This window comes from Oryza brachyantha, chromosome 7, assembly GCF_000231095.2.
Source record: "Oryza brachyantha chromosome 7, ObraRS2, whole genome shotgun sequence".
NCBI classification, from domain to species: domain Eukaryota; kingdom Viridiplantae; phylum Streptophyta; class Magnoliopsida; order Poales; family Poaceae; genus Oryza; species Oryza brachyantha.
Window position 1 is genome coordinate 8,694,196 of NC_023169.2, and position 11,687 is coordinate 8,705,882.

General features: G+C 41.0%; 1 protein-coding gene across 1 annotated transcript; it reads left to right on the forward strand.

Moving 5' to 3' along the window:
* The first annotated feature begins 733 nt into the window (after positions 1-733).
* Positions 734-9,725, forward strand: LOC102723070 (UPF0481 protein At3g47200-like). Its single transcript, XM_015839127.2, has 2 exons — positions 734-2,024; positions 9,226-9,725. The coding sequence occupies exons 1-2, from the start codon at positions 734-736 to the stop codon at positions 9,723-9,725; spliced, it is 1,791 nt and encodes a 596-aa protein (XP_015694613.2).
* The last annotated feature ends 1,962 nt before the right edge of the window (positions 9,726-11,687 follow it).

Here is an 11,687-nt window from a genome sequence, read left to right on the forward strand (position 1 = left end):
GCCACAAAGGTTAGGGAAGTCATACGTTTGTCCACCCCGATACTTTAATGTATGACATATAAATCGGATCATATCTTCTGTACGTAATATTTCCATATGCATAAACCATACTAGTACACGCCAACTAACAAATTTTACCATGAATTCTACAAAAAAATGTGTTCATACTACCAACAACATGGCACCTGTGTACAAAGTCTTATTTTTGAATTCATTATATTTAGCCGTAGCAAAAAAAAAAGAGAAATAATTGATAGCGTTTAGGGCATAAGTAATTTTATCCATTTGTTACTCATTTTGTATATTGAATTTAATAATGAGACTTTATACACAAATGTAATACTATTTAAAATATATGTACAATTTTTTCTATACTCTATCTGTATTTTATTGTTTTTCTGGTATACGTGTGACCATTCGTTTTATTAAAATTTCAAAAATATATTAAAATGTAAGTTATAAATAAATATATTTAGAAATAAATCTAAATAAATAAAATTATGTATTTTTAAATAAGATGAATGACCAAACTTACAGGAATTGACGTCAATAACAACATTTATTTTTAACACAGATGGAACATTTGTTAGTGTGTGTGTTATGCGCACGCGAAGCTGTGTACATCGAATACTTTCCCTGACGTATGGTGTCCAGTGATGTTTTTTCGGTCAGATCAATCAATAAATGGCACATTTTTAATCCAACCGGTCGGTCACAAGTTGATCAACATGAAATGGAGCAGACAACTGAACCCATTCCCCAGAAGGACTCCTTGGAAGCCGCGGTGGAGCGAAGGCTCTTGCCTGCTAACGACGACGGCAGCTCTTTCACCATCTTCCGGGTCCCTGCCCACATCCGCGAGGAGAACAGGAGGCTGTATGAGCCGCGGCTGGTGTCCATCGGCCCTTATTACCGCGGCCGGGACGAGCTCCGCGCCATGGAGCAGCACAAGTGGCGCCTCCTCCGCCATTTCCTCGAGCGAGCGGGGGCCGTCCCGCTCTCCGACTTCGTGCGGGCGGTTCGAGGCGTCGAGCAGCGCGCTCGCTGCTGCTACAGCGAGAGGACGGCCATCTTCGACGGCGACGGCTTCGCGGAGATGCTGCTCCTCGACGGCTGCTTCATCCTCGAGTTCCTCTTCAAGTGGAACAGGGGCGAGCCGGACCCGCTCTGCGACGTCGGCTGGGGCCTCACGCTGCTGCACTCCGACATCCTCCTCCTGGAGAACCAGATCCCGTTCTTCGTGCTCGAGCATCTCTTTGATACCTTCTTCCGTGGCGCCGTATCTCAGGATAAGCTAATCAAGATCCTGCTCATGCAACTCAAGCTTAATGGCACCGTCGTGCCCAGACAACTACCACGTCCAGAGGTGATGGCCGGACACTTCGACCATTTACTCCACCTTTTGCACGAGAATTTCGTGCCCAAGCCCGTCGACCTGGAAATGGAGTTACCTGCCGGAACCAATGGTTTGACATCTCTGTCGCCGCCACGGCTGCTGATACCCTGTGTGTCGCTGCTGCGGGAGGCCGGCGTCACGTTCAAGAAGAAGATGTCGCCCCGGGATATGTTCGACATAACGTTTGACAAGAACAGGGGCATCATGGAGTTGCCGCGCATCGAAATCCATCTGGCGAACCTGCCGCAGCTGATCAATCTAATCGCCCTCGAGCAGAGCAGGGGACACCGCTTTGGTACTCCGGCGCCGTTGACGAACTACACGGCGCTCATGTCGTCGTTGGTCAGATCTGGGCAAGACGTCTCCGTACTACAGAGAAGCGACATCATTGACAACCTGCTTTCCAACGATGACGAAGCGGCCATCAACTTCTTCAGCCGTCTGGGTGATCCCTGCACCATGCACTACAGCGACAACCTGTTCGCTCAACTGTTCGACGATGTGAAATGCTACCACGATTCTAGATGGCACAAGCACAGGGCGATGTTTAAACGTGCCCACTGCAATACTCCATGGTCCATCATCGCCCTCGTGCTTGCAATCATAACTTTCTTCTTCACGTTCTTCAGTCAGTCTATTGCCATCTTTGGCCTAGCACGACGTCATTAGATTTGATAAAGATTGATTTTTACTGTCACCAACGATTTTCTAGTATTCTACCTCTTGGTACCTCCCAGGTGAGGAGTAAGGATCTTCTCTAGTACTGCATATGCAGTACTTAGGGCCCGTTTGGTAGGACTCTAAACTTCAGATCTTAGCTCTAAACTTTAACTCTAGTGAGAGCTGCTCATGTAGGAGCCGGGGAGAAGATTAAAACTGTTTGGCTTGGTCTGCTCCAGAACTTCTAAAAGAGAGAATACGAAATAGATTGACAATAATAGCCTTATGGATTATGTGTAGTTATGATTAAACTATAATTTAATTATGTTTATTTTCATGTAATTAAATGCTGATTATTTTTCTTTTGAACTTCAACAACACAACTATATATGATTATAAAATACTATATGATAGTTAATACACAATATAAATATTTAGTAATAATATATAGTAGCATGAGTGGTAGATTCAAGCAATTACAATAAAATAATAAAGGATAGTAGGTCTTTTGGTATGGAGTGGAGCTGTGGAGCAGCAAAAACCCAACTCCACCCCTATAGTTCATTTTTCAGGAGCAACTCCGCCAACTCCACTCCAAAAAAATTAGAGTTTGTACCGTTTGGCACAACTCCAGCTCCAGTTAAGTTGGAGTTGGGAGATGGAGCTGTGCCAAACGGGCCCTTAGGCTGACATGTGGCCACAGATGCAATACTGCAAAGGATTCCATTTACCCAGGTGGGAAAATGCGTCTAGTGAAGAAATACAAATACAACTCCCTGGCCTTTTTCTAAGCCCTAATCTAGCACCTCTCAACCTTTCAATCTTAGCTTCTTAAACATGCAAACATGCAGACTTTAACCTATTCAGAACATCTCCAATAGTGTCTAATTTGGGCTCCCAAAACTTATTTTTGGAAAGTTAGCCTAAAAAGTGATCTCCAACGGTTCTCAATACATACTCCCAATTTTTTGTTGCTGACAATATTGACCCAAAAATAAGCAAGATTTAGAGGTGTTTTTTCATACTTCCAATTGCTCCAACTGATAAAAAAAATCATCTTTCGTGCACCTTTGTTCTTTCTCGGCACACATTTTTTTTCTCACACTCTTCCTCCATCCCCGACGACGTTCGTCCGCCTCCGCCTACACATAGCCTTCACCTGTGTGTTCTTTGGTCGCCTCCGCCCAGCTTTCTTTCCCTTTGTCACCCGGCCACCACCGCCCATGCCCAACCTCCTTCTCTCAATCGGTCACTCACCTTCATCCTTCGACTGCCTCCGCCTGCGCACTGAGGGTGTTATCGTCGTCTAGGCGACATTGGACTTGAGAAAATTTGTAGGATTCCTGCCTACATGGAGGAATCTAAATATAGGAGCACTATTGGAGTTGAGAAATGTTTAGAAGGATAATTATTTTAGGACAATAACCAATATAGCAATTTTAGAAATCAAATTTTGGTGATCTCCTATAGTAATGTTAGAAATAAATTTTAGCGATTTTGGCTAGTCAACGACGAGGCTTATTGATTAGACAGGCATGAGGATGGGCGTGGGCTCGGACAGGTCGACCCAAACCTAGACCACTTGACTCACTATTTTAAAACAGAAATGCTGGAAAATGGCGTCTGTTGCAATGGGATAGGCTAATATCTATATTATAGCTAGCGTCGTCATATGACCATAGTGGTTTTGACCTAAATTGGATGTTGTCCCCAGGTGGAGATGAGGCTTTGGGCTCAAACCGACACACCACCTCTCTTATGGCAATGGGGTTCCCGATGTTCCGTCAGGTGACTATCATTATTGATTTGGCGGAAACATGATACAAGCAATTCATCTTCCAATCAACATGATTCGAACCCTATAGTAGTAGCACCACGTCTACTTTGGTTACAATCGAGCCGAAACCCAACTATTCACACCGATAAGGCTAATCACTTGATGCGAATCGAAGAACACAAGCAATAACAAGAAAGATAGCAACTCAATTGCAGATGAATGATAAATCAAGAATTCAGACTTGGGATTTCAAAACTGATCTATCAGCGACACTTCATTTGCAGAATTACTCTAAATAAAACTCAAAAAACTAATGAGGGAGAGGGGGTGTTGACAATATTGAGTGTTTGGGATGTGGTGCTCACTAGACACAGCCCCCTAATGGCTCTAAGACGTTATACAACCTAATGGCCCAAAAGACGGTGTCGTAAAACCCTGGCAGATTCCGAACACTAACTTGTTTCGATGATTTCTGTTTACTCCAATGTGATTTTAATGTAAAACCAAACCCATTGGATAAATTATGAAAGTATCATTCTATGCATATGCAGATTATCAAAAACAGAGTCTCCCTCGACATTTGTTTTATTGCAGACCGGTCCTAGAGGCCATGGCAGACTCAAACTCAAGTTGGACTTGGCCTCTTACTTTACTAACGTCTTTGATGATCTTCTCAAATTCCACATATATCTCCACGTACTTTATGATCCTCTATATTGATCGTAGGCATGATAACATCGTTAAGTAGTAATCTATTCATAAAACTATGAAAAGAAATAGTTAGTAATGAGCTGAGATGTAAATTCAATTTGTCGGTGCGAGCTCTAGTAATTGGATCTGGTATAGTATCGTGAGGAGTATTATGTGTATCCAAAGTAGTGATGTCCTTATCAATTTTTAACAAGATTGAAGGAAAGCTTTAGCAAAACTATACTTAACTATCAGAAGTCGATGATAAAATCGTATGCGGTAACAAGATAACTCACCGCTTGAGGCTCCGATGAAACAGATAGTAATATAAAATAGTTTGATGAACACACAATTTGATGAAAAAAACCTTTTAGATCGGATCTAGCCGAGACAGTAAAAGAATAACAAACAATAATTATTGAAATGAATTAACGTATTCAAAGTGATTGATTAGTACAATTTAAGAAATAAATATAAATAAGATCAAATTAGAAAGATTGTCAGGAAAAAAAACTTAGGTTTCGATCAATATATTAGACTAAACCAAAAAAGTCTTAATCTAACCTATAAGATTAATCATCAATCAACCAAAGTGATCAATGATAGAAACATAACTTGATTTAAATTGATCTGATAACCAATAGTTGTACAACATTAATCAAAATATTAGACTGAACTAAGAAGGTCTTTGATCTCACTGATACAACTGCTATTTGTTGAGAACTTACCCACATGTTGGAGATCGAACATAAGCAATGTAGCCCAACCAATAACTCACTTCGACGAAAACTACTTACTATGGTGGCAATGCGCCAAATTTGTATTGAGATGATTCTAATTTTTGACGACCTCGTGGAGACATATTTATGCCGTTGGGCCAATATGAGTCCAATCCGGGCAACCATTCGGAACTTATCAATAAGAAAAAAAAATAAATTGATAGATCTAACGGAACCATATCTTTATCCAATTTGAAAACCATCAATCTTCTCTATCAGCACATTTCCATACATGTATCGGGTTCTAAACTTTTGATGGAATCTTTCTAGGAACATATGGGCTTCCGATTTGACCGCACCCTTTCACTGGTCAAAACACTAGCAAATATCAAAATTTCACGGGTTCCTCTCCGGTGCATTTTACTAGTAGTATTAGAACTAATATCATCTATTGATTTAAAAGGGTATTTTGGTTCTTTGTTAATTAATTGATTAGTAGTATTTTGTAATTTTGTTTTTTTGGCAATAAAGATCGATCACAATAAAAAGGGCGATATTACCCCCTCAAATTTCTACTGCACCTAATATTGTTGGTAGTATAATTTAACTACAGTCGTCAGATAAAAATAGATCAATGATATGGATTAAATTCTGCTACTACTAGTAAAATGCACCAGAGTCCGTCTAAAATTTCACCGTTGACACCGTGAGCAGCCGCGATGGTATACAACATCGATTGCCGGCACAGCCTCGCTGCTTCCGTCTTCCTGTAAATCTATAATCCCATTCCCCTCGCTCTCTCTGTCGCTCCCCTCTGCTTGTCTCCCCTTTAACTGCTTAGAGAGGACGCATGCTGTGAACCATCGGTACATTTTAATCATGCTATGTACATTCAATCTATTCATATGATTTCATTTACATATAGATGGTTCTATTACTTCACATATGCAATGTCAAGATTTACAGATAGAGTAAATTAATTCTACATATGCTTATATATACGACAATGACACTCTCCATTAGAAAGGTCCTAGTCTCCACTATTTTTTCCGGCTGGTTAGTCTCCACTAAAAAAATGATATTATATATTCAACAAGTAGTGATGTATGCATATTTGACCATGGTTATACAAGACAACAAACTGTCTTCTTCTTCAATTGCCTATCATATAACACGTTGGAGTGATAGTTGGGTCCAATGTGTTGGCGTAAGCGAGTTTTCTTAATGTAATCTCGATATTATCAGCCGAGCTACCGCAAAGTACCAATAATTAGGCAATAGACCTTGTAAATTGTAATTTTGATTTCTCCTTGTTTTCAGACTGCTAGTTATTTGAAGCAATATCTATATATGAGAGATATCATCGCCTCACCCTGGGCAAACGACTTATCAGGACCCCTGCCCCGGCGTGATCTCAACGAAGGCCCTGTAAGTTTTCTTAAAAACATCACATCGAATCTTTGAACATATAAATAGAGCATTAAACATAGATACAATAAAAAAACTAATTACACAGTTATGGAAGAAATCGTGAGACGAATCTTTTGAGTCTAATTAGACCACGATTAGCTATAAGTGCTACGGTAACCAATATGTGCTAATGACGGATTAATTAGGCTCAAAAGATTTGTCTCGTAGTTTCTTGGTGAAATCTGTAATTTGTTTTTTTTATTTTTATCCGAAACCCCTTTTAACATTTGGTCAAACGGTCTGACGTGACATTTGTCACAAAAATTTTTGGAATCTAAACACACTTCGATTAAGAATATTTCCGGACGAAGTTCTGAGTTGGCATGTAAATGTCTGCGGCACAATTGTCCGTCGAAAAATTGTGGGTAAGCGATATTCTGATGGCTTGATAAAGAAAGCTGACTTGCAGTAAACGGGTGACCGTCGCACATACCATAGAGCTACATGCTTGTATTAATAATGTAAAGTCGTTTGCCTTCTCCAACTTGCATCGGATCGGACCAGTAAGTCAAAACAGAAAAGAACGCATATTAGTTCCGCAATGGTAACGCTTGATGCGATGACCTCCACCACGTACGTCAATATGATTGGCACGTTCGCCAGTGAGGATATCTATGCTAATTTTTCCCTTTTTTGGGTGCACAAACGGTGTTTTTTGAAAAAAAAATTGATATAAAAGTTGTTCAAAAAATTAGATTAATTATTTTAAATTTGTAATAGCTAATAGTCAATTAATAATACATCAATGACTTTTCTCGTTTTCCATGTGCTATTTGGGCCCCATTGTGATATGTACTTGTGAACAAGCCCACACTCTAGATATTAATCCAACACGAGCATTAATTTTATTAAAATTTTCTGGTTACCTATTACTCACCATTACATTTTCACCATCAAAGGTCTATTGAAAGCCGAATAGCTGTCAAAAGAACGCAATTTGCCCTCGCCAGCACACCAGGACGGGGAGATATAAATGTGAGCAAAACTATTTAAAATAATTTGATCCTATCAATGAGAACAGAGCATATGAGAAAATAATGGCCTAGTTTTCTGTTTCTTGAGTGTGTTAGTGTAATTGCGTTGGTGTAAGTATTAATAAATGGTATAGTTACCAAACTATTATATGAAATTCCAACATATATCACACTCCCTTTGTTTTATATTAAAATCATTTTAAAGTTAACCCAGGTCAAATATTAATTTTTAAATTTAACTAAGTTTATATAAAATAGCATCTTTTTAACATAAAATAAATATAATCTAAAAATATATTCAATGTGCATTTAATAAAATTAATTTTGTGCCTTATATATTAATACATTTCTCTGTAAATTAATTTGGCCAAACTTAAATATGTTTGACTTAAAACAAACGCAATGTAAGTTATGCTATGAATTTGAAGGAGTATATAAAAGAGATAATAAGTCTATAGGAAGAGTCCTACAGAACATGAGTGTCTAACATGCCAAGACATCAAATAGTAGGAGTCTCGGACATGGTTAACACATGCCAGACAGCCAGATTAAAATTCACGAGTTTTGAGAGAATGCGGTAGGTTCTGGTTATATAAGCAGAACCCATGTGCATCTAGGGGCCAAGTTCATTTAAGCCACATTTATCCAAACATACCATAACGCTCGCCGACCAGATGTCATCCCAGGCATGAAGATTGGTCTTAAACATAGCCAGACATACTTCTGATAGTAACTAGCTAGGAGGGTTAATTTGATCTTATTTTTTTTATTTCATCCATATCGTGTCTTGTACCATACACATCCATGCATACAAACCCCAACAGAGGACATATAATTAATATCCTTAAGGGGGCTTTCGAATGTCAACTTACGCACATACTTATGAGATTATATGGATATTTTGTTACACAAATAACCATCGACAATTTGGTTGTAAAAAAAAGATGAACGGCAATCTTAATACTCCCGCCACTCCCTTTCGATCGGGATTTTATTTCGGTCAGACAAAACGTTGACGGGGGATTTTATTATTAATATTTCATTTATATGATAAACAACTATAATGAAAGAAAGTGACTTTTGAAATATATATGCATTTTATATTCAAAAAATTGTGCATTAATAAAGTAACAGTTGCTTAAAGTTTCATCTTAATGAAATGAAATATGCTATGTGAAACGAGACAGTACTGTGCTATACTCGAAACATGAATGGAATTAAGGTGAGGGCCGGATTAATTGCAAGGAATACAAATTTGACCGTAGCCACCCTCCACCTCAGCCCCTGCAAAAAAAAATATTAATATGCCTTCTATTGAGGGAGGTATTGAGTTACCTATTTTTATCCATACGTATTTTCATAAATATTAGAGCATCAAGCAGCATGGTTATTAGCCTCTCCAAGCTAAATTTTAACCACTCTAAGGAAAAAAAACAAGCTCTAACAGATAACCAACCCAGATAACCAACCCGGATAGAAAACGTCAGGCCAAAAACGCTCCCTTGCTAGACAAATTTGGCCAGCCTTTGCCTAGCCCAGATAACTTGCCAAACAACGGTCCCACCTACTACTACTACTGCCTAAGCCAACAATTACTCCCGCACCTCGTCGGCGTGCACGGGGCTGCCGTCCGCGCCGACCACCGCGACTGCTATCCACGCCGACCGTGGCTGCCATCCCTTGCCATCGTCGCGACTGCCAGAGCCATCTGCGCCGACCCGCTGTACGTGCACGCGCTCGACTACTTCACCGGGAACAACAGGGTGCGCGACGCCATCACTGCCAAGCTCGTCGGCTACCTCGCCCGCGCCGAGGAGATCCGACAGGCGCTCGTCGGTGACGACGTCGCTCGCGTGGCTGCCGTGGCGGCTCCTACAGCGGAGCTCAAGAAGGATAGCAAGGGGAACGACGGCGGAGGCGGAGGCGACTCGGAGCGGGCCAACCTCCGGGCCGGGCTCCACTCGGCCATCGTTTCGGGGAAGCCGGACGTGAGGTGGAGCGACGTCTTCGGGCTGGACGGCGCCAAGCAAGTGCCGTAGGAGGCCGTCATGCTCCCCGTCAAGTTCCCGCAGTTCGCACCTGCCGCCGCCACCGCGAACACGGCTGCTGTCCCTCGTCACCGCTGCGACTGCCGACACCGTCCGCGTCGACCAGCGCCGCCGGCCGCAGCCGCAACCGCCGTCCGCGCCAGCTGCCGAACCCGCTCGTAGCGCCATGCCACACCGCGCCGCCATCGCTGGTCGCGCCTGCGCCGCCCCGCCTCCAGCGCCGCCGTATGCGGCCTGCCTCAGCCGAGAGAAAGAAAAGGAAAAGGGAAAAGGAAAAGAAAGAGGGAAAGGGAAAGGGAGAGGGAGAGGAGAGGAAAAGAGAGAGGCTGACATATGGGTTCTTATTGTCATAGACTTAAAATAAAGATGATTGATGGAGATGCTATTGGAGTAAACCAAATATTTGAGTTGATAAATAAAATAGTGAGTGACCAAATGAGCAAATAGAGAGCCAAAAATAGTCATGTTGTTAGAGATGCTCTAAGCAAACTACGTGGGTATTACCACTTCTAGTAAGCATGGATAACTCAATGGAGAAGAGAATATAGATATTTAATACTCACACGTAGATTTGAATCAATATTTTGTTCAAAGTTGTTTTACAACATAATAAATCATCTTTCCACGTTGGAGTCAAATTTGATAAATATTTGTAATGTGTCCCGAGTTTAAAAATTTTAGCCCGAGTTTCTTATGAGTATGAATATACTATATGAGTATAAATAAAATATATAATACTCTCCGGATACCAAAAATTAAAATCGATAATTATTTATTACACGTACTCTACCTAAATAGCGTAGATATAGGTATAAGTATAGGTAATGGATACCCGTGCCAACCCTAGGCGTAAACACGACCAAAGGCAAGACTGCAACATAAAGTTGTTCATCTCTAACTCATAGCTCAGCGACACCTCACATTTTCACTTTAGGCTCCAAACCCCCCTCACAAATATGGGTGGTTCTCTTTCAGCCGACTGGACAGGTGATAATTTGCCAACGCCTCCGAACGCTACAAGTTCTGCACGAGGTAACCATTCAGAAGTCTAAAATCTTGTTAGCTTTTTATACCCGTGTATTTTCCATCTGAAAACGCAGAAGAACCAGCATGATCGTTCATATTAGTTTGCACCTGTCGTTTCCATTAGAATTCTCTACCGTTTCTGTGAGGGAAATTTCGTGCCTCTTCCCTGTGCTGACCTTCCTATCAACATTGATTTTTAACCGTAATGGAATTCACCATGAACAAGGATTTTCTACAGTAGAACATTTAAAACTCGGAGTTGTTTGTGATACACAACAGCATAGCCCCACCTGCTCCTCTTGTCTCAAACCACTTGAAGCGCACAGTTTGCTGATGGTTCCCCTGCAGATCGATAACAGCGCACGGTTGCGTTCCGTTTTAACGAGCGCCAAGTTTGTGGAGTTTGTCCCCACTTTTATTAACCGTGCCAAATTTAAGTTATGTTTTCAAAGCCACCAAGGTCGTGTTAACATCGATTTCTGTGGCTGCTGAGGTTGTTTTCACCTTTAGTTTTAGTTCTTCGTTCTTGCGTTGTTTCCCGTGAAACGTAAGGTCCACCTTACCTTTATGTTACGGTTGAAATTTTTCTTTATTGTTGGATAAGTCTCCTGATTGCTGATTTTCTCTACCATTCTCTCAAATTTCAACATGTTCTAGTTGTCGTCTTCAATCCCATTTACTCTTTGTGCCTGTTCGTGGGCTCAGCCGTACCTGTGATCTTGTTTGATTTTGAACCCATCTCCTGTCCAAATAGTTTCGCATACTCTTTGCACTAAACGTGTTTGTTATTTCCTTAATTCTATTATTCTTATTAGATGGGGGACTTGCAAACTTCTGCAAATCTATTCCTTTTGGTGTATTAGTAGTTTTAATCTACAAACAGCTATGCTCGAAACTGGCAGCCGGTTCAGCAAAAGAGCTGGCCTG

Coding starts and splice junctions, on each gene's coding strand:
- LOC102723070 (XM_015839127.2), top strand. CDS start 734: ATGGAGCAGACAACTGAACCCATTCCCCAGAAGGACTCCTTGGAAGCC. Junction 2,025..9,225: donor TTTCTTCTTCACGTTCTTCA/GTCAGTCTATTG, acceptor TGCCTAGCCCAG/ATAACTTGCCAAACAACGGT.